This window comes from Ixodes scapularis, unplaced genomic scaffold, assembly GCF_016920785.2.
Source record: "Ixodes scapularis isolate PalLabHiFi unplaced genomic scaffold, ASM1692078v2 PGA_scaffold6__148_contigs__length_123643588, whole genome shotgun sequence".
NCBI lineage: Eukaryota > Metazoa > Arthropoda > Arachnida > Ixodida > Ixodidae > Ixodes > Ixodes scapularis.
Window position 1 is genome coordinate 46,077,496 of NW_024609881.1, and position 23,323 is coordinate 46,100,818.

General features: G+C 46.9%; 2 protein-coding genes across 2 annotated transcripts; one reads left to right on the forward strand and one right to left on the reverse strand.

The window, feature by feature from the left end:
- Positions 1-8,859: 8,859 nt before the first annotated feature.
- On the forward strand, positions 8,860-17,820 carry LOC120838422. Its single transcript, XM_040208348.1, has 5 exons — positions 8,860-9,221; positions 9,635-9,853; positions 13,906-13,935; positions 16,308-16,537; positions 17,249-17,820. Exons 1-5 carry the CDS (start codon positions 8,872-8,874, stop codon positions 17,818-17,820), a joined length of 1,401 nt encoding a protein of 466 aa, XP_040064282.1. The 5' UTR covers positions 8,860-8,871.
- Positions 17,821-19,761: 1,941 nt separating this feature from the next.
- Positions 19,762-21,889, reverse strand: LOC120838419. Its single transcript, XM_040208341.2, has 3 exons — positions 21,840-21,889; positions 20,963-21,129; positions 19,762-20,826 (listed from the first exon to the last, which is right to left on the reverse strand). Exons 1-3 carry the CDS (start codon positions 21,886-21,888, stop codon positions 19,762-19,764), a joined length of 1,281 nt encoding a protein of 426 aa, XP_040064275.2. The 5' UTR covers position 21,889.
- Positions 21,890-23,323: the final 1,434 nt, after the last annotated feature.

The following is a 23,323-nucleotide window of genomic DNA, read 5'->3' on the forward strand; positions in this document are numbered from 1 at the left end:
AGGAGGATATGTGTTCACGAAATGCGACCGTAATACACATCGCAACGAACTGTCGCGAGGAGTGTCGACGAAACGAACGCGGAAAGCCTAACGATAAAAAATCTATCGAAGAAACGTCGCACGTCAACGACTTGGCGATGACTGATTTCTCACCGCTTCAAAACAGGTCCAACTAGTTCACTTAATTTCCACAAGCGCTAACGGATTCCAGAAAACTAATTACTTATATCCGCCAGACCTTCGCTAGGCGAGAAAACAGTTCATTTCTAAAAACATACTTGCAAAATCAGAGGCAAAGAAATGAACTGTGAAAACTTACTCAATTCACGGTGCGAAACCGGGCGGTGCCAGCAATCGATGCAAGCACCGAGTGGAATGTCCGTGGCAAGCTGAACTAACTATATATCGTTCTAACGTAGCGGTCGCACCGACACTCAGTACAGTTACCGCGCAAAGCGCCGTGGAGGTCACAACTTGTTGCCTCCATGCTCCTTTTGTCTGAACATCGCTTCTCTCTCTTGGTGCATCTCCCGCGCTTTTGAAAATTCATGACTTCCCATTGGCTGAAGTTCTCCCGGGACCGGCGTCGGGTTGTAGCGTAGTTTTGTTTTTTCTGTCGGCTTGAGGCTCTCTCTTTACAGCCAACTCTTCGTCCCCCTCCTTCTCCCTCCCCTTCTCCCGACGGTGCGGTCATGGATTCAAAAACAAAAACGAAACAAAAAGCAAAAAAAAAAAAAAAGAACAATTGAAGGCAGATTTCACTTTGTTTCTTCATTTTCGTGCACAAGTCAGGGTTCGCCATGGGCTTTGCTGTGCGCTCTGAGATTCATCCGCTACCGATCTATTTTAACCAAAACGCAAAATGTAAAAAAAAACAAGGTCCCTTAACCTTGAAAAATCCTTTCCGCAACAGCGTGGGGAAAAAATATTCGCTACGAAAGGATTGTATCTTTTTTTATGGATTCATTCGCTACGTACCTCTTTTTGTATGTTAGGTTGCTCGACATTTTGTTGGTATTTTACTTTTTTTGTGTCTGTAGCGAATACAGGACTGTGGAAGCCGGCTTTTTACCGCTGTTGTAGCGAATATATTCGCTACGAGCGCTTTTATTCGCTATATATTCGCAACAGAGATTTAGAGTGTATATAGACAGCCTGAATGGTGCATTAGCTTTGTCTGGTTTTGAGTTATTTCCAACCCAAAAAGGCTACCAAGAGCCTTAAAGGGGCAGTCAAGTGGTTTTTGAGTTCGTGTTTTGAAAAAGACAGCTGAATTTAGACGCCTTAAGTATCCCTAAAAACCAAAAAGTATAGTCATACGGTGATTATTTCTTTAATAAAAATGTAATTGAAGGCCGCCAAACCTCGGATCCATCCGAAAACGAAACCACTCTCATTAGTCGTCGCACGCTTATCAAAAGGATCTCGGGCCAATGGCGTTGGACGACGTTCCGTCGCGCAGTGATCCCGAGGTAGCCGCATCGGCCGAACCTCTTTGTCATTCGAGCTTCGATCATGGCGGAGTTCTCTACGCTCGAGGACCTGACGCCGTTAGAGGTTGAAGTTCTTCGGCGGACAGCCGACCTGGGGATGATTTCCTATGACACCACTCCGACGTGCGATGTGGACGATAGCAGCGCTTCGGAGTCATGTTCGGGTTCCGAGGACGACGAAACGCAGACCTTTTCGGGCGTTCTTCGATTTGCGGTTGGGGCAAGTCGTAACCAAACCAACGTTTGACATCGCAGCGTTACCTCTGGTACGTGATGTCAAACGATGTCGCCACGTTGACTTTCGCCTCGGGAGAACGGGGGGAAGGCTGGTTCAGACATGTGCAACGAGCGTGTACCTACGACTGCGTCCGTTGCAACCGGAACGACCGCACTGCGCCGCGCGTACACACACCTGTAACCACTACAACAAGCGCAGCGGGTCGTCAGCACGGCGACTGCTTCTGTACGCCGCCGTCAGCTGTGTCAGCGGCCCCTCTAAAAAAGGGGACGCACTGCTACTCAATGCCGTAACAGAATATAGACAGACAGTTTTCTAGTTTAAAGCTTTATTATTTTTCTTGATAGGCTTGCATGGTATACAGGGAATGAAAAAATAAAATAAAAAGATGCAGCGCCGTCTTGGACGATCACGACTCTAATACACGACATTGCAATAGAACAAATATCGCCACACGCCTTTTCTACGATTATAAAAGACAATGTAATCTTAGCAGCGATATAGCAACGTAAAAATATGATTTCGTGATCAGATAGACGTTGCGAGCGTTCAGGATTGCTAACCCTAATCACTTTTCTCCGGTGATGAAAACGCGTGAAAATTCGTATCCTTTATACGGTACGCGCCAGTAATACCTTGAACTTGAGCACACGCATGAAATGCGCCAAATCAGAAATCCGGGCGATGTTCGAGGACACAAATGCTTAGAAAGCACCACTGTAGTCGAAGTAAACAAACACGACGGCACGGGCGTTTCTGCTATCTTGAGAGTGCCGCCACGACATCGCCGCACGAGTAGGTGGATGTTCCCTTCTAGTACGTGCTGGGTTATCATAGCGAAACACGACGAAAATTCACAGTCAAGGATAGCGCTTTTACGCGGAACGATGAGCTTTCACCAGGCCGTCCATTCCGACGATCACCACCGACGCCACGTTTGCGGATAGAAGGAGCCGGCCGGCCTGCAACGCGCGGAGATGCGTGCGCTTCCGCGCATCCCTGGGGAACGGGAAATTCACCCCCCGCGGAGGAAGGCAAATAGAAAACGTAGTCCCTTGTTTGTGAAACGATAATTGCGCTATCGCGTATTCTAAACTAGAAATATTTTACGTCTTGTGAAATTATCATGCACAACATATTTAAATGAACTGAAAATTGTTTTTTTAGCGAAACTTTAAAAAGACCGCCAAAATTTTCAAACATACGATAATTTCATTGGTCCTCGCAAGTACAGAAAAGAGTCCGCACGTATTTTATTCCCGCGTGATTAATAGGCGTTTCTGCCTTCTAAAACTGAAGATACTCATTCACTGACACTTCCTTAACACCATCGCACCAAAAAGTAGCTTCTCCAAAAACCGCTTGAGTGTCCCTTTAACCACTGTCTAAATGGGCCTTTTCCGCAAATGCGGGGCGCCATCTATCGGCAAGCAGGAGAGGCGTTTTTGATGGCCTGCCTTGCTTCTGGTTCTGCCCTCTCCAAGCCATGTTGGCTGTCTGAACGCGGTCGGGAAAAGCGCTCACTGCTCAGCGTTTGTTTTTCCTCTATCCAACACAATCGACGAAAAAACTGTCAGTGCGCAGGCGAGCTGGTGGATGTTGATCAGAATGTAGAAAACTTGAGACTGTGGTAAAAGCAGTTTGACGGTGTCGGAGAAGAAAGACAGGGGAAAAGAACGTCTCAACGTTCTTTTCCCCTGTCTCTCTTCTCGGACACCGTTTCCCTGCTTCTACCACAGTCTCGGGTTTTCTACATTATGATCAACAATCGACGAGCAGATTTGTTTTCAATTATTGCGTTAACAACGGACGACTTCGTCCGTTTGTATATGAATATACATATATACTTTTTTCCGAGTGAGTGGACGACTGCCTTCGCCGTGGCGCCCGGAGTGACTGACGACACCGTTGAAGCTCTCTTCGACCTCTGAGAAAGCACAAACGGTTACATTGAACTAGGATTCCTGTCATATGCAGTACCGGCAGTAAATTCAGGAAATATTCGAGACCAAGTTACAGTTAAGGAAAGCCTTTTTTTTAATTGCAAGCTATTAGTTTAATTCGCTCGAAAATTTTAATTGGCAAATGTATTCTTATCAATGTGAAAGCTTATTCTAAACCGTCCGAAAAACCCCGGCGCCTGAACGTACCAATGTAATTCTCATCAAAGGTGTATTTTAGTGGTGGATTTCACCTTGTAAAATTTCAACGCGTAGCTCCATTTCTATTATAAAATGAGGCCAACAAACTTAGCCGGGTCAACGGCAAACTTGTTCAGCGACTATACTAAATGTCGTTTGCAAGCGATGCTGACCCTGGCGAGTTTGTTGGTATCGTTTTTTACTGGAAAAAAGCGCCACTTTGAAATTTCACAAGGTCAAATTCACCACTAAAATACATGTTTAATAAATATCTAAGATTACTACGTGCAAAACCGATTTCTGAGCGAGCCTCGTCATTGATGTCACCCCACTTCAGGCTACAGCTGTGTGTGACTGTAGGTCCTGAAGAAAAAACACAAAATCAGCCACACCTGTTTTTTTTTTTCTTTATTTATAGTTCAGCGCCTGTAGACAATGTTGCTAGCTTGTTTTTCGTTTACTCGATACGCATATACACGAGAGCAACACATCAAGATGATTGTTTCCTCCTTCTTATTTAACCACAAGACCAGCAGATGCGGTCATGGTTGCGATAGATCTGCTCCCATTTCACTTTCTGGGTGTGCACGTAGCAACAAACTGCGCCGCATAGCCACTTTACCTCAATGATTTATAAATATTTGAAAACGGGGGGGGGGGGGGGGGGGGGGGTTATTCCAATGTTTACGACAAACAAAAAGCAGACAGGCAGTTCGCGTAGCAACGCGAGACCGTCACATTGGTAAACAAAAAAGTGTGCCAGTGAAACGCACTATTCCAGAAACGCCAACTCCGAGGCGCTCGCTCTGCGTGGCACATAAGCGACGCGACAGCATATCTAACCAATCTGCTGACTTGTATTCACACACAAATAAAAAATGAAGGAACAAAAACATGAACCTTCTTTGAAGTGGCAACTGCAAACGCGGGAGTGCTTATAAGGCTGCCTTTACGAGCCGTCCACATTGTATCGCTGGATCGCCCGAATCCAGAGCTGCCGCTTCGTCGAGTGCAGGCTGGTAGAAGGAAACCCAAAGAAGCTTAAACCGCGACAACGCTTGCTGTCGTTGCTGCAGCCAACGACAAAACAGCGGTAGGGCCTGTCGGAGAGCTTCGAAACGCGCGAGCACCGCTGCCTCCTGCAGCCCCGAGCCGGACGTACCACGCCACCAAAAATGGCGGACTCCTGTCTGCTGCTGCCGTGCATGCGCCGTGGAAACTCCGGAAAAGGACCATTCAGTTAGCAACGTGGTTTGCAGTTGCCTACTTGCAGTGCCGTTTTGCTCTTCATCTGGGTTTAGAACCTGTTTATGACATGCGCACTGGCAGTATTTGGTTGGAGAAAGGCATCATGATCATGAAAAGGGGGGGCCAGAGGTCTTGCTTTGCAGCGATTCCCTTTTTCCTGCTTCCACACCTGAGTGGTTGCCTCGCCCACCTCGTCTCCAAGATAACATTTTTATCTATAAAGCATACCTCAACAAGACATGGTTTCGATGTTTTTCCAAGTCAGTTTTTGTTTTCTTTTGTTAGAGGTCAGATAATAGATCTGAACTCGTTAATCTGTGTGGGGATCCGTCCGGCCGCCCCACCCTGGAGTCCCGTCTTTCCCGCATTTCCCCCGCTCCTTCGCCCGTTCTACCCGCGCCCTGCCAGGGCCGAACATTCCTGCTTAAGGGGTGTCCAAACAGGACACTACAAAACCCGCGACTCCGGCAAATCGTGCCGCGCCCTGCCGCGATCCGCTTCCGGCCGTCGGAGGGAAATTTCCCTCCGTCAATTCTTCCCGGGGGGAAACTTCCCTCCGTCGAATCTCCCCCTCGCTTCCTCCACGACGGCCTTGCTCTGCTCATCACGTGGGTCCGGAGAGCCACTCACACGCTCTGTTGGCTGTCGGTCAATTGCTCAAGGCCTCGGCTGACAATACGGAACCGCATCGGACGCCATCACGACGGAAGTGAATCTCGACAAAGAAAGCAGATCCGAGGCGGGCGAAACGCACCCTTCGACGCAGGAATGTCCCAAATCCACCCAAAGCCGGACCTCCTTGGCCTTCGAGCCGAGGCGACGGCGGTACGCGAGGGCGTTGGCGAGGTGAGACAGACGCAGGTGGCGTGTGACGTCAATCTGAAGAGGAGAGCAGTCGTGATCATAAAAATTTTCACGACTCCTGCAAACATTTTCACGACTCCGACAGACCGTAAAAATAGAAGCGTCCGCTTCAATTTTCACGATTTGTCGGAGTCGCGGGTTTTGTAGTGTCCTGTTTGGACACCCCTTTACCCGGATCCTTGGACGAGGGAGCGTCACCGTACGGCCCGTCATCCCGGCTCGGGAATCGTGCGGGGACCGTGGCGGGGGCGTGCGTGTACACGTGGACGGGTCGGGGTGGGCACGTGATCGGTGGGGGCGAGGATATAAAAAGGGGAACAGAGACAAAGGAAGGCTCTCTGGGGAGGAAGTGGCCGCGTGGGCTAACGCGTCTCAGCTCGGAGCGTGGAGCGAAAGCTTGCGCTGGGAACCTCCTAGGTTCGATCCCCGCCGCCCCCGCCCGTTTCGATCTGGATGAGTTTCGTACCGGCACGCGTTCGTGTGATCACTACTGCGTGATGCACGTTAAAAACCCCAGGTTAGCGGTTGTACCGCACTGGCTAAATTTCTCATCTACAGCTAAGAGACCGATTACCCGTTGAGGCGCATCTCCATCAAGGCTGTATAAACATAAAGAACAAACCAATTTTAAGGAAGGCTCTCTTGCTGCCGACTCGGGCTGCGGTGGACGCTGGCGCGGGGAGTGCGGGCACTACGTCGAGTGGCGGACTCGAAAAACGGACCGGACAGCGACGCTGGACGACGACGTCCCCATGACGCGGTGTGGACGACCACCGCTGGGACTCGGAGAAGCTGCTGTGGCAGCGGACTCTCCCCCGGCCTCGCTGATGACCGTCCCCCGATCCCGAAACCCCCCAAGGCAATGACTGAGTGAATAAACCCTTTTGCCGAGAGCGAAGTATTGCAGTGTTATATTCATCCGGAGACAGGGTTTGTGGGAATCGGAGCTAGAAGCCCGCATCTGCCACATATGAAATTAGAAATCCAGAATGTTGTCTCTATTTTTGCAAGGCCGAAATTTCAGTGTCTCATAGAAGTTATCTAGGGGATTCACAAGCAGAGTAATATATTTGATGTCATCCAAGCTAGAGCTTGATGGACGTTTAAACTAACATTTGTGATATTTTCTACAGTAGGGTGTAACTTTATTACTGCTTGCCTTAATTAAATAAGAATGCCTTGCTCTGTTGACCAAACCAAGAAAAATTAAGCTTCCAGCTGCAACAGGAGCTGGATATCATGAAGGGGACCAGCAGCATTTCAAGTGTACAAGCAGAAGTGGAAAAGACAACGAATGGCCTCCTTCAGCGGATAATGAAGTATCACCCTCTTCTGACTACCTTCGAGAACTGAAGGAGCTTGAAAGAAACCTGTCCAGGGAGTGCCAAGCTGCAAGGTGCAACTCCTTTCTGAAGGAGTTGCACCTTGCAAGGAGTTCCACCCATTTCAAAAATGCCTGAAAGTGATTCACGAGGTTTTTATGTATATCTCATTTATATGTATTGTTTGATGGTGTAGATATTCCGCTGACTCTATAATACATTTTCTATTTGCGAGTTAGCGCTGTTTGCTGTTCTTTCTCCGGTGTTTGTCCTTGTGTGCACTATTCCCACCGTTTAAACTGTGAAAATTTCTCAAATAACTGTTTACTGAGGCAGGGTTATATAGCAAAAGCCCCCCCCCCCCCCCCCCCCCCCCGGCCCCCTTTGTACTTGAGAAAGAAGCTCTCAGTAAACATCAAACTGCCAGTCCATGATTTCGCTACAAAACGTTCGTTTCAATTAGTACCTGTGAAGACACCTTGATGAAGCAAAGTCGGTTGATGAAATGTGGAAATTTGCCTGGCTACCTACTCTGTTGACCACAAATGTTAATGCAGTCCTTTGTATTTCGGTAGTCCACTGCATTTTTTTTTCTCGTTTTCACGAGGGTCGTAGAATCGCATGTGCAAGATTTCTGAGCCTGCTTGGAAGATGATAGCCCGCACCTCGTTTTTGTTTGAATTCATGTTGAGTCAGAATGTATGCGATATGGCAATTAAGAAGTCGATGTCATTTTTATCTTCCTTCTTTTTCGAGAGGCCAAGTCAGTATGCTGTTTTCTTTGTCTCGCACAACTGTTCAACGAGGAGCAGTCATCATTGTTTACTGTCAACAGCGTAAGTCGCAGCTTTAAAAAATATTTCGATAGCATGAGAGTTTGATTGGCAGACCTATATGTACAACTTAATTTCAACAGCTTAAACAGGGAACAGTGTCTCGTTGTTAAGCAGTAATCATTTTGGTCAGGACATAAATAGAGCATTTGCTAATATTTCTATATTAGATTTGTAGTACTGTAGAAAATATTACTATTCATATGTCTACTGTGTACTGAAAACCGCTTAATAATTTCACTATAGCTGTGGTTATTCACGACTAAAACAATTTATACCTCGTTAACTATTGTCTCGTGTTTTTATCATTCACGTTCTTGTATGTAATTCAGGATCTATTCGTTATTCTTTTTAGGATCCAGCCCAGCCCCAATTAACTCTTATCGTACGGCCCAAGGCAGGACAAGACATCTTCGACCCCCTCATTTGAAATTCATGTGGACGGAATAGTGTTGGTGAAACGTATTCACCACATCGCAGCTGCAGTTGTCTGTCTCTTGTCCAGCTGCTATGCGATGTACGTTGCCTTCTCCTAAAGTGCAGAGAAGACACCCCTCTTCGTGGATGCAAAGTATTCTGCTTACAAGTCCCCTGCTGTCCACGCTATTCGAATCGAACCACTATTCACAACCCCCTACTGGTATCACAATAGCAGACGTCAAATCTCCTGCGCTATCACGGCCGCTATTCGCGACTCCAAATCACTATAGGGGGCGCCGCTGCATTTTCAAAATGGCCGAGTTAGTGAGGGTCGGTTGGACGGCGAGAGCCCTGCTCCTTACGAGTATTTTGGAATATGCTAACGCTACGAAATATTCGCGGTGCTACGAGGAAGCGGACCTCCTGTTACAGGCCGGGCATTTGTTTCTTTGCGGCAAAACATCGTCGTCCGAGGACAACGTTGAAATATTGGCGTTGTGCCTCGCAACGAGCAGCGTCCGAGGCGATCCGCATGAGATCACCGTAAAACTTGTCGCGGGAGATGGCCCAAAGTTCCGTGTGGACAGTGCCGTCTGCTCGTGCGTGGCGGGATCATCAGAATGCTGCAAGCACGCTGTCGCCACGCTTCTTCACTGCAGCAGGTAGGCACCTAGCAACCTACACAACACGGTACGACTGGCGCGAGTTCGGTGTAGTCTTTCGGCGGCTCTGATTAATGCTCGCTCGTATCTCTTGAGCGCAGGCGCGTCGCATACTGATATCGCACGCAGGTGTCGCGCTTTGAAACACGATAACTATTTTCACGGTGGTGGTTAAAATGCGTGCGTAGGGTTGCCCCTAAGTGTTTCTCTGTTGCCGGCGCCAGGTTTCATAGGCGCACAGAGCGTCGGCGCGATCGTAGCACGGTCCCATTTTTAAACCAACGAACCTGTTTCTAACATGATAGTATTTCGCTCATGTGATGTACTGTATTGCATACTCAAAGCACAGTACAGACGCGTCGCAGATTACCTGTAAGCCATGCGAGCTTTATAGTTTCGGTTTCATTTTACAGAAAGGGAATCCAGCATCTCGAAGATCTAAGCTGCACCGACAAGGAGTGCGCATGGAAAAAGACCCCTGGAAAGGAGTTGTATGGCGATCCTGTGCCGTACAAGATGTTCTGCCATGTAAAGAAGCTCCGACCTACGCTGGAGCCTTCACCCGAGGCGCAGGCAGCTATCCTCAAGCAGCTGACAGGCGCCTGCTTTAATTCTGCGCTCGCCAAGCATAGGTAGGGACAAATTCATCTTATAAGTGTCTTTTGTTCTGTGCGCCCCTCCTGAGACACAGGTAGGTGTCCCCTGCCTAGGCTTGAGTGTTGCTAAGTGACAAAAACAAACCATATTGATTACATTTTTTTTCGTCGCATATTGATTATTTAGATGTTGGTAAGCACACCGTATCTTATCAGCATATTCGTCTTGTGTCAAACTGTGATCCCTGGTGGCAGTAGCTGCGACTTAACCGCATCGAATCCAGTTGTCGCATTGAATCCAGTCATGTAAACGGCATAATGCGCTAGGGAAGCATATTGCATTCAAGTTGCTAGACAGAGGTAGATTGAGACGGCAAATGCCCATTCATTCAACCCATGTAAACGGAGGTTACACCGCATTTTGGAACGGAAAGGATTATGGGAAGGCTCTGGCTGCGGAGAGCGGTCCTGTGTGGTTGCCCGCAGTTTTCTCCTGATAAGAAACGCAAACTTTTATTGCTATGCTAAGTGAGCGGAATATAGTTGAGCTGCTCGGTGAGGGTGCCACCTCTTCAAGCCTTGCAAGATGCAACTTGCACGATCGAGGGAGTCCCTAGAGGCTTCAGCACAAGGACGAGCTCCGAGCACTGCATGGTAGCGCAGAACGAGTAGCTCCTGCCTCAGTGCCATTCCTGGCTGCACCAGAGCTTTTCGGCTTTGGGGTCCGGTCGCAGTTCGCAAGGTTTGGCAAGGAGAAGCAAGGTTGCGTCCTTGGAGCGGTTGGAAAAGATCTCGCTCGCCAGGCCGTGTGCACGCACATCACCTCTGACCCAAAGTGGCCCGGTGGCCCGACCCAGAGCCCAAAACCTTTGTGTTTTGATGCTTCTTCCGTTTCGTAACTTCTTGTACAGCATCGAAGACAGCTGGCACAGTCTTTACGCTCGCCGAAAGCGTCGAAAGGCCTTCACGTGCGATGCACCAGAAAAGTTGGTTACGGGGTGTGGCCGGTGCCAGAAACGCAGCTTTAACTTTGAACTTTGACGCGGCGTGGCACCACCTTTGCATAGGGCTTGGTGCACATTCATGTAAACATTGCTGTGTCGGCTTCATTCGAAGGACGATTGGGGCCGATGTGCTGAAGTCGTATTCATGTAAACGCGGCTATGAATGTTACTTAGTTGCACCGATTCAGGTTGTCGCATTCGATGTGGTCATGTTCACAGAATAATGCGCTAAGGAAGTGATTCGCATTCAAGTCGAGAGACGAAGGTAGATCGAGGTGGCAGATGCGCATTCATTCAGCCCATGTAAACGGAGGTCGCATCGCATTTTGGGAAGGGGAGGCTTATGGGAAGGCGTCCGCTGCGAGAACGAGTGAACAGCTGAGAACACGGCGGCGGCCAACCTCTTTGGCGGCGCGGAGAGCGGTGCTGTGTTGTCGTCCGCAGTTTTCTCCCAGGGAAAAACGCAAGCTTTTATTGCCTTCATAAGTGAGCGGAGATAGCTGAGCTACTCGGTGAGGGCAGCCCCCGTCCAAGCCTCGCGAAGTATGACTTACGCGTCGGAGGGGGTCCCTGAAGGGTTCAGCGCAAGCACGAACTACGCCGAGAGCTCCGAGCACTGCATGGTAGCGCAGAACGAGCAGCTCCTACCGCGGTGCCATTCCTGGCTGCGCCGGAGCCTTTGAGCCTCCGGTTTGTCTGGTCGAAGCTAGCGGGACGATGCGCTGTAGATTCCTCAGCGCGTTTGGAAACGATTTTGCTCGCCACAGCGTGTGCATGTGCGTCTCCTCTGGTCCAGAGTGGCACGACGGCCTGGAGACCAAAACGCTTGGGTTTTGATGTCTTTCCGTCTCACAACTTCTTCCACAGCATCAAAGACAGCGGGCATAATCTTTATCTCTGATGTTTACGTTCACCAAAAGCGTCGAAAGGCCTTCACGTGCAATACATCGGAAAACGTGGTCATGTGGTACGGCTGGTGCCGGAAACTCAGCTTGGACGTTGAGCTTTCACACGGTGTGGCACCACCTTTGCGTAGGGCTTGGTGTGCATTCATGTAAACATTGCCGCACCGGTTCCATTTGAAGAACGATTGGAGTTGATTTGCTCAAGTCGCATTCATGTCAAAGCGGCTAGTAATAGCCTTTAAAGCTGGTGATTGGGAGCAATGTCAGAGCTTTGTGCTGAATGGGCACACTTGGTTAATGCAAAGCCGTATTTGCTGTTTGTGAGCCTCGACAGGACAATATTTTGGTCAGAACTTCTCACATGCGGACAGATGATGACAGGATCCTTGAGGCTACATAAGTGCTTGTTCCACGTGCTCATTCATTCATTGGTGGATGTCAGATTACCGTAAAATACCAAGAAAGCGCCTCCTCAAAATGTGAAAATAATAGCAGAAATTAAGGGATGAGCACTTGTTAGGTCAGTTTTACCTACCGTAAAATACCGAGCAAAAATGCCCACTCAAAATTTGGAGATTTTGGAGATAATCAAGAAAAGCATGGGGATGGGCGCTTGTTAGGTGATCAGTTCTACATATTTATGTACCGGGCAAGCTAGCAGTCTTCTGCCCATTGAACAACCACCTAGGCGCCGCCGCACCTGTCATCAGCTGGCTCGTGGGGCAGCATCACATTGAGCATAGTCGTCACCATCCGGCCCTGAACCAGCTGGAAGAGCGTCACACCAGTCGTCTTTTTCAACGCCGTGTTGTAGGCAGACGTGACTTAGGGTAACACCTCGTTCCACGTCTTGTGCTCCACATCGACATACATGGAAGTCATGTTGGCTATGGTCTTGTTCAAACGCTCTTTCGGCCCGTTGGTTTGCAGGTGGTACGCAGTGGTGCGACGATGGCTGGTGTGGCTGAGCCGAAGGATTCCTTGAGTTAGCTGCGCCACAAACGAGGATCCTCAGTCTGTGAACAGATCCTCGGGGACACTGTGTCTGAAGACACTGCACTTGACAAAGCATTTGGCGACTTACACAGCAGTTTCCAATGGGAGGATTGTCTTCGCGGCATATCATGCAACGTAATCTATTGCGACGATTATCCACCTGTTTCCTTGCATTAGTGGTGCGAATAGGCCAAGCAAATTCATTCCAATCGGCTTGAATAGTGTTGTCAGCGGCAATCAGTTCCGAGCGCTTTGTCTTTTGTCGTGGTACAAATTTGCCAGTAAACTTTAGTTTCTTCAGTTCTACCCCGTTACTTCACCAAATTGTCACGTATGACAAGTTACAAGGCAGTGAAGAACTGAAGAAACTAAAGTTTCCTGGCGAACCTGTGCCACAACAGACAGCAGGCATTGCGGGTGTTGATGTCGGCGAAAAGGCTGGCTGGAGCGCTTGCAATAGGCTGACTCCATACATCGTACCGCGGCTTTTTTTGAGTCTTCCTTGGCAGCCTAAAATATTCTACCTCTATCGTTCGGGAACTATGCACTCTGAACATGAACAAACTACACGTTTCCCCAACCTTCGAAACCGTCCACTTATGGTAAAAAAAGATAAGATGTTATGCAGTGGTGGGAGACATACCCGAGCGACATGCGCGTGAGGCCATTAAGAGCGCTGCCGACTCTGCTGGGTATGATCGCGGCAATATGTCGAGAAGGCCATACCTACCGACCTCCGGCAAAAAGTAAGGTTTTAATCAATATTCCCCTCGTATGTCTTAACCTTCCTCGTTGCTTTCTGTCTCCTTTCACAACAATTTAAGGAAGTGTATCCTTCAGGTTGTTGAACTTTTCATGTCATTTTATTAAATTTTATGTATGGAAACTTTACGAATATGGTGTCGCAATATTATGAGGGCCTAATAAGCCGTTCTATCAAAGGTAATGGGTGGCATTACTCAATGATGAGTAGTGACTGTTGCCATGTCTATTTATTTTATTGCTTAATATTCAGCCACATGTTTTGGTTGAATTTAACTTTTGTCTATGTATCAGAAACGTCGGGATTTGACTTACTGTGGCCTTCAAACATTGTTTGCTGAACCTTCAATACATAGATGCAAGATTTAGAGTATCGTTTACATACTAAATCCAATTGTTTGTTGTTTTTTTCTTTTTACAGGAGGAGGAGGCGGGCTGATCGGTCAAGCAGGTGAGCTAAAAATGTATTTGCTTATCCTTTGTCGACTATGTACAGTACAAAGGCTGTTTCACACAGTTAAGATTGAGTGAGACTGCAACTGTTTACGACTAGGTGTGACTACCTAGCTTCCTTCTACCGAAGTAGGAAAGCTGTCCTAGCTTTCCTTCACTCACTGTAAGGATGGGATTATGCTGAAATGCTGCTTTGTTGCTTTGTTTACATCCCTGTCTGTGTGTGTGCTGCAATCCAGTGCAAGAATTTGCACCTAGGATGTGTGTGTGTGTGTTCGACTCTTCGAGAATGGCATTCATAAGTGACTGAAAATACCGATAGGACAAGTATTTTCCGCTTTACTTCTTTTTATCATACCATTGGCCACTTGTTGAAGGGGTGGCTAAGCTTGATGGGTCGGGTGATGATCCCGTAAGCATAAGGGGGAAGCTTGCTCTGCTTGGTTGTGCTGTGTGGAATGATGTCGCTGATCACGCGGGGATACCGGGGTTGGGGGAGCGGCAAATGGGTGATGTGATTGCTGCGCCATTTGCGCCAAAGTGCTTACCCTGCTACATTTGACCAAAATGTGAGGAATTTGCGCCAGAACTCAAGTTCACTTAAAAAATACTGAAAATATAACAGTTGCAGGCCTTGCTACCGGGCCGGATCGTTACGGTAGGCTCGTGCGGGTTTTCAGGACTTTCGATAATCGCCTCAAATAACTTACTGTTCGATTTGATTTTGCACCAAGCACTGCCAGTACTCGGAAGTTTCGCAATAACTCTCGTGGTCTGTTCTGGTGGGTTACTTAGCTCTGTTGAGTGCGCTTCTCACTGCATACTGGTGTGCTGCAGTGAAACGACGATTGCGAACTAGGCATCGTGATGTTGTGTGTCTTGCTTCGCCGCAGCGCGCCTGCGTGCTAAGGGGACAGGTACTCGTCCAGAGCGAGACGTGGCCCATGCTTTTGTAGGTTTATTTTTTATGCTTTGTTCTTTGTTTCTTGTCTGAATTATAAATTGCAGCTTTGTTACAACCCCCCTCCCCCCAGAACTTGTAGGACAGATAAATCTAAGTGTCCAAAATGATTGTATTTCAACATTTGTTCAGTGGGATTTCATACCTAAAATAATCACTCACGGCAGTTTGCACTGTCCTTCACCAGTCGCCGTCTTGTTACCATGTCCAGTGCTTCCACACACAACTAAACAGCTAGTGTTTGTTTTAATATTTGCCGTCTCCTCGTCACATTTGCAGTGATATAGATGAAAATGAAGTGTGCGGTTATGCTCCATAAGCTCTTTTTGCTTCTCCAAAATGAACTTTTGGCTGCTCCAATAGCTGCTCCAAAATGACTACGACCAATCGCATCTCTGCAAATGCTTTGGTCTTTCAGTCCCAATTTCCGAGGTAAAAAGAATTTAGCACAAATGTTTTGTCGTGGTACTCGGCAAAGCCAGCTGTCGCTATGATCCCAATAATACATGTTGATTCAACACTGTTTTTTTGCTTTCCTCCCTGCTTTGTAATCACATAATTCGCCAAACACACTGGATCTGTTGAAAAATAGGGGCCGTTTGTTATCAGCAATTTTTATTTCAACGAGGGTTTGAAATGTGGAGCCTCTAGCTTGGGACTTCTTAACTGTCTTCCGAATTACACGGGGAGAGCTTTAACCAAACTTCGGCCACATATGAAGCACAATTTTCATTACAACCCATTGGTCGCCGCCTTTGTTTGGGTAATGTTCTAACTAAAACTCATTACTTGTTAGGTGGCTGATTATTGCAACTAGGTTCGCTGGTGTACCGCCGGCACAACTTTCGCTTCACCAAGAGAGGCCGCATGCACCATACAACAGTTTGTTGCTCGTTTTGTTTTGCCGAAAGCTGTAATTCCTACCCGTGGATGATAGGGTGCGCAAGGTAGAGACTTCTCGTGTTTCCCCAGCTTCCCTATGATGGGTTCCGCACGTCGTAGTGAGCGGTCGTAGTCACACTCGCTCACAACTATGGGAACGAGCCTTAACCTTGGACTAGTATGTGCAGTATGTATGAATTAGAATGTAGCAGGTGCAGTAAGTAAGATAATCTCAGATTTAACAATGGATCAGCATTTGGTGGACTGTACAAACATCTCTCTCATAGTAGCTTGGTGTTTCATATCCCATTACTATACATGCATGCTGGAACGGTGTGGGGTCTGCATAAGACAAGAATTTGAATAAAATTTATACTAGACATGAGCTTTGTCTGTGTTTTATAGTAAAGAAAAACAAGCAAAGTTAACGTTGCAGAATCTCTATGCATTACTTTCGCTTGAGCCACTGTCATGAGGCTCTATTTGATCATGTTCACTGTACAGATTGGCTTGTGGTCTATCTCCAGTGTCCCGGAACCGTCAAGGCTGGACGAGAAGTACAGGCAGGCCATAGAGTGCGCCGAAGGCAGTGATCTTTTGGCAAGGCTTGCCGCAGTTCCGGCCTCTCCTCCGGAAGGCTGCCCTTCTTTCTACGATCAACAAGTCGCTGTCTCTGTTGAAACAGCCGCTGTCATGCTTCGGGACACAAAAGAGAACAAGGCAGCCTGGATGATGGAACGTCGCTGCCGGATCACAGGCAAGTCTATTGTGTATTAATAACTAGTAATGGGACGAATCTTTATCTAGATAAGGATTCAAAGGAACAACCAAACATCGAGTCGTGGAAAGGTTCGGGTAGCTTCCATACTGTAATTGCACGCGTTTCAACCGTTTATAATGTGAAACATTAAAAATGTTAAAAATAATTGAAGTTTTAAGATAAATATTTTATTTGGAAACTACCATTCCTCTAGTTGCATTTGGACACGGTAGGTGCAGCTCGCTTTCAAAAAAGGTTTTCGGAGTATGGAAAGTTCAAGAACTCCCTTGTTCCCTCGCAGTTGTGCCTAGTCATGATGAATTTGCCTGCATTTTTCTCCTGTGCCCACACCATGCAGACAGCAAAAGGATTAATAATTCAAACCAAAGCAGAAGAGCATTCATTTACTTGGTTCGCTTGATGAACGAATATTTACCGAGTTATCAGAGAAGCGACATTGGTCTTATTTAATCAGGATGTACACCAGGGAGCAAAAGCCTGGCTACCGTGCAAGTGCTTCGGTGCCGGCTTTTGTAGTTTCCACTCATGTTCCTGGGCGTGTCATGTATGACCTAAGAAGCATGGCTGGTGCATTAAATTAGTGCTGCCTGTAACCTGACTTGCAAGAGAGGCAGATTTTGTTACGTTATGTGCTGTATTTACTGGAATGTAAGCCAGGAACCACCTGCTTGCTACATTTTATTGCAGGAACAACATGCTACCCCCTCTCTACCTACAAGTTGGGAAACTGGGAAAAGAAGGTGCGGTCCACAATGCAGCCATCATTCCATGGCAATGCCGCAACTGCCCATGGTCTACGATACGAGCCAAAGGCACGGGAGAAGTATGCAAAGACCCGACGAGTTGACATTTTTCCGTGTGGACTCGTTGTTTCGCCACAAAACCCCTGGCTCGGCTGCTCCCCTGATGGCGTTGTGTTCGAGGGGTCACGACCAGGCAAGTTGATCGAAATCAAGTGTCTCAAAAAGGGAGAAACGATGACTGCAAAGGCACTCTTGGCCACCTGTGATTTTCTGGAGACTGACGAGGCTGGTACCTACAGCCAAAAGAAGCGCCACACCTTCTATGAGCAGATGCAGCTGGGGATGGTTCTTCTTGATGTGAAGACCTGTGATCTTGTTATTTATGCTAGCATGGATGATTCAATCGAGGTCATATGCGTGGATTTCGATGAAGCTTTCGTTTGGCCTCTCCTGACAACCGTAAAGAGAATTTACTTTGAGCGTGTACTTCCAGTGCTATGTTCGTCGGTAGAGTGAAAAACACGACTAGTCTGATACTTGGTGCGGCAGCTGGTGTACTGTGTTGGACCGCTAGAGTGCAGTACTTTTCTTTGTTGTTTTTTTAGAGTGGGCTACAGGACAGATTCATTTTTTTTCTTTTTGCCATCTTTTTTTGTGAGCAGTAGCATATTTGCAGTGAAGCAACAGTTTTGCCTCGTTAAATGTTTTTCCTGTTGGCTTTGTCTCAAGAGTTGGTCACCTCCTGCATTCTTCAGTAGGAAACTATGTGTGCGAGTATAGTTGGGAAAGAACTTGGCGCTTATTTTTACTTTGAGGTCAGAATGCAGAATTCGCTCAATACTGTCCTTTTAGAAGCTCTCAAACTTCTAGTTATTTCTTCGGATTGATTATTCCTCAGTATTTATTTCTGCTAACTTCAGAAGGAACTGTTGATGTGGTACATGAAGACGTATGCATGTGCTTGTTATGTGATAAAATAATTATTTATGAGATATACTACTAGCTCAATTACGTTCATGCTATAATTTAAAACTAAAGTGAATGTTCTACGCTCATCACCATCTCGAGAAAAAGGAAGTTTTGTGGTCATACGCTGTTCCTACCTTTTTCTAGATTTAACTTTCAAAGGAGAACCGGTGCTTTCACATTCTAAACATGCATGTTGAACAAAATTACAAAAATTTATCCTAAACTCTTAAACAGGCATCTTCATTCACCGTGTAAATTGTAGAATTAGTACCTGTCTTCAACAAGTTGAAATTTCCTTACTGTGATGCTTGCATGAAAGCAACTGTATAGAAGTGTGCAATATTTTATTAATAATAAATCTACACAAAGAAACTCAAGTTTCACTCAAAAACTTGTGTCCCTCAGAGACCAGCTTCCTCTGCGACTCGTGTAACTTGTACTGCAATGCCTTTGTACCAAAACATTGCTACCTAGTGTTTGTTCCTTGGCATTTGCTGCCATCTCCTCGCATTGGGCACTACCAGACAAGTGTGAAGGCCAAATGGATCACGAAAGTGCTTGAAGCTGGCCTAAGATGTTACAGAAGAATGTCCTACTCTCAGAGTGAGAGCCGATATTTCACTAAGAAACATTTCACTGCCTGCACAAGGCAAGTCTCTCAGCTTACCGCCCCCCCCCCCCAAAAAAAAAAAAAACAATCCTGGCTACGTGCCTGGCAGGATTGCTTCACGGTGACACAAGGTAATGCAACGAGTGAGGTAGAGAGGTCAACCATTGATATAATATCACTATGGTGATAATAAAACATGTTAACATAGACATGCAGGCCACACATAACAAAATATGGAGTCAATATGAAGCTCTGAAAGGGAAGTCTTGAAAGGCTACACCAACAAAGCAGCGTTTTGCAGAATCGCTTCAGGGTGACAGAAGCAAGTGCGATAAAGTACTAACAATTGTAGCAGGGATGATTCAATTCAATTCAGTGTTTATTTTCGCGTGCTTACAAACAGCTCACAGGCCTTGGCGGTAAAGCACGAAGCATAGAATACATATTTATCACAAATTGACATACTTCAAATTATACACATTTTAAAACTTAAAGCCGTACTTTACATTAATACACATGCAAACCGTTTTGGCAATTTTGCGGCAATCCAATACAAACAAGGGGCAATTTTGTGCAGGGGTTCAAAACTAAATTGTTCACAGTACACCACCTTCATACTGAAGACGTCATCTTGCAGCAAAACTCATTACATTCTTACCTTGGTAGCAATGCTGCAGAACAGCCAAAAGACACACAGTTTTGGTTTAGCCTGTTATACTTCAAATTAATAAAAATATATATATCCAAAAATGTCCCCAGGTGATGTAAATTAAACCTCAATTCTTTTGAGGAAAAAAAAAGGTTTTATTTCTGATCTCGACTGAAAAGTGCGTGCTTACCTCTTAAGCTAACCAAAGCCCCGTCCCTTTATGAAAAGCTTAAAGAAACCTGCTGTCTGCGAGAACTTGTGGAGACAAATTGGTTAAGGCACATGCAATGGTAAGAATGTCATCTGCTAGTGGCACCATGTGCCAGGGCATCTTTTGAGATGCAATCTTGAGCAGCTTGATTCTTTGAGTCACCCTCTCCACGTGAACCCTTGCTGCTGCTATGCGCTTTGTTGCAAGGGCTTCACCCTTTGAGAGCTGCTTTTTTGCATGTAGGAATGGGGGCCTCACCACAGCTATCAGCCTTGTTTCGCATGTGCTGTCAATGAGAAACCCCTTGTCCACCATTATGTGGTCTATTCCTGGCAAGAGCATATCTACCAAACCACTTTGGTCGAAGATAGCCTTGTCCGAGGCTCGACCTCCGTAACCACTACTGACGTAGGTCACTAAACCACCAGGTGAAACACCTACCATATATTTTATGGTGTGTCCCTTTTTGTAATGGAAGTATGTGCTGATGCGACACCTCAAACACTTCGGAGTGCCCACAGGAATTTCCGTGCAGTCGAGCACAACACGAACATGCGAAAACTTCTCAAAACAGACCGGCAAGTTATGCAGAACTTCATCCTTGGATGGCCAAGTTATGGCAGTCTTAAGAAATGCCGCAAGGACCCTTGTTGTCTTCCGTACAGTGGTGCTCACTGTGGTCGGACACACTCCAAAGATCTGAGACAGGAAGTCAAATGTTAGAGCATGTTTCAAGGCCATCATAGTCATGACTATTTTGTCTTTTGCTGACAGGTAAGCTCGTGTTGATGTGGGCGTCGTATCAGACACGAGCTTCTCTAGAACAGTGAGAAGCTCCATGTTGGGAAGGCCGGTAAAGGAACACACATTTTCTTTATTTACCACACGAGAAAAGTTCTCGCCAAAGTCCCCACTTGACACCTGTACACCCATGTCAAGGAGGACCACTGGCGACGCAACAGGCAGGGGCACTGTGCTGCTTTCACCATCCTCTGCCGACTCTGCCCTGTCTTCATGATCTTCAACCGACTCTGCGTTGTCGTCCACTTGATTGCAGGACTTCTCAGCTTCGCAGAGTGCAACCTGGAATAAAGTTTAGGCATATTTATACACACTTTCTGAGTCACAGATGTTAAGGTGTGCACATCAACCTGAACTTTTTATGAGAAACTGAATTGATAGGAAAGTAAAATAAAGACTGTGCGAGACATGCATTTACCTTGGCTAACAGAGGCTCTACTGCTGCTCTCTTATCGCGTCGCTTCTGGCGGCCTTCGCTCACTTCCCGCAACCTCTTCCTCTTCTCCTTGTTTTCAGTTGAAAGAACAGGGAGGTTCTGGGAGGGTACCACTCCTCTCTTAAGACGGCGTCTTTGAGTTGCATGTCCTGGAGGAAATAAAGAACGATATGATCATCACATAATGGGGACTGAAGTAGTTTGAAGAGTGACTCATTTCAGAAAGCAAACAAAACATTTTGGCCTTCTGATTCGAAACTTTACTCTAAAATGAGCAAATTCCAGAAAATGAAATTAAGCCCATTTTTGCTGGGACTCTGAGTAAGTGTGTATCGCTTGCAAAAGCAATCAAACTGAAATCGGTCATTTTGGGAGAGAAAAACTACTGCACGCGCATTGTGAGGGTACAGGGCTCAAAAGTAATCAGAACTAAAAGCAGAAGAGAAACCTCCGTTTCACTTCTGGCAAATTTGGATCAGTTAGAAGAAAAGCTCTTCAGATTAAAGAAGTGCACTGCTAATTGTTCCGGAATAATCTCGCGCCCGATTCCACATCGAGCGTGCAGTACCGAAGACTGCTCCAGGCTGACGAGCGCGATTCTCTTCTACGCGCTCCACTTCGCCGTACGTAACGATGATCGAGTGCAAAGAACTAAAACGGAAAATGTTCTCGATCATAGGCGCGTTCAAGAAAACTAGTTGAATCAGCGTGAAGAGTTCTACTGCGCTACAGAATGGGCAAAATATTCAATGGAGGATGTGTTGTTTCTTATTGTGTACGCCGCCGCACAAAGTCCCCGAACCATCTAAAGCCAAAAAGCGAGATATATATACATCTCCACAAATCCGCACACTCTTACCTGGCAATAAAAAGTCGCTCGCAGAGAAATGCCGCGAGCACACCGTCATCGCTTCGGAGACGGTCTTCCCTGTCCGAAGAACTCGCGCCCACTCTTCGCGTCGGTTGACGATGTCGGAGCCTCTTCTGCACGTTTCCTTGAGGTTGGGGAAGCGGTGAAACGATTCACCGTTATCTTTCCATACCGCAGCGGTACACTGGGGCACCGAACAGTGCCGTTTGGATTTAGAAGCAGTTCGTTTCGACGGACGAACGCAATTATCGCTGGGATCCGCCATACCAGCCTTCCGGGGACCCTCGCTATCGTGGTTCCGGTTTCCGCCACGAGAGGGCGAGCAAAAAGCTGGAGTCGCGAATAGTGTCAGTTGGCAACGCTCCTAATGGTCGTTTCGGTGAAGGGGATGAGGAAAGAGGGAGAGGGCACGGCAGGACGCGCGCCGCTCTTATGACAGGCATCTTAGTGCAGGAAGCGTTGGCTCCAAATGCTGGTGCCGGTGTTGACCTGGCGTCTGTCTTCGCAAAAAAAGGCGGGACTTGAAGTCTCCCAGCTTGCGGTCGAGCTTGTAACCGAGCAGCCTGATCGCCCTGTTGATCGAAGACATGGTGCGTGCCACTGATCCGGCCGGCTCTCGGACGATGGAAAAACATCTACTCCGTGATTCTGAAGAAATTGGAAAGTGAAAAGGGGGCAAAATTTGCCTGCCTGCACTCGCACGCTTACCTCCGTTGCTTCCGTCGCCCTGCCTGTCCTGTCTTGTCTGCTACAGTCGGTTTTATACAGTCACAAACGGCCTACTCTGTCTCCAAGTGTAAGCACTGGTCGCGAAACAACCTTCAAGTGAAATACTAATATTGCAGGTTTTAGTGACTTTTGATATACAGGGTGTCACAAAAGAAAATTTACACGGTCTTTTTCACCGCAAAAATAAACTAGGCGTCGCCGACCGCTCATTCTCCGCCCAAAGGTAGAGCTAGAGGTCACAACCAGATGCCAAAGTTTCAGCCCGATCCGATAACTCAATCAAAAGTTATAAGTGATTTTCTGAAATTTTCAACGGGAAAATGGAGCTCATTTTCGCCCGTTTTCGGTTTCTGGTGCCATAGAGCCCCATGTGTTTAAAAACTCCGTCGGCCGGCATTTTCCCATTGAAAATTTCAGAAAATCACTTATAACTTTTGATTGAGTTATAGGATCGGGCTGGAACTTTGGCATCTGGTTGTGACCCCTAGCTCTACCTTTGGCCGGAGAATGGGCGTTCGGCGACGCCTAGTTTATTTTTGCGGTAAAAAAGACCGTGTAAATTTTCATTTGTGACACCCTGTACATTTCGTAACAGTTTAGTTTTTCGGGTGAGCACGGATGAATAGAAGTTCGTAGCACGTGATTTTACGAAGAAAGTCTAATTTAGAAGTAGGACCAAAGCCAGATATTATCTCTCGGCAAATGACAACTCACCAAATCTTTGCTGACTTAAGATAGAACAA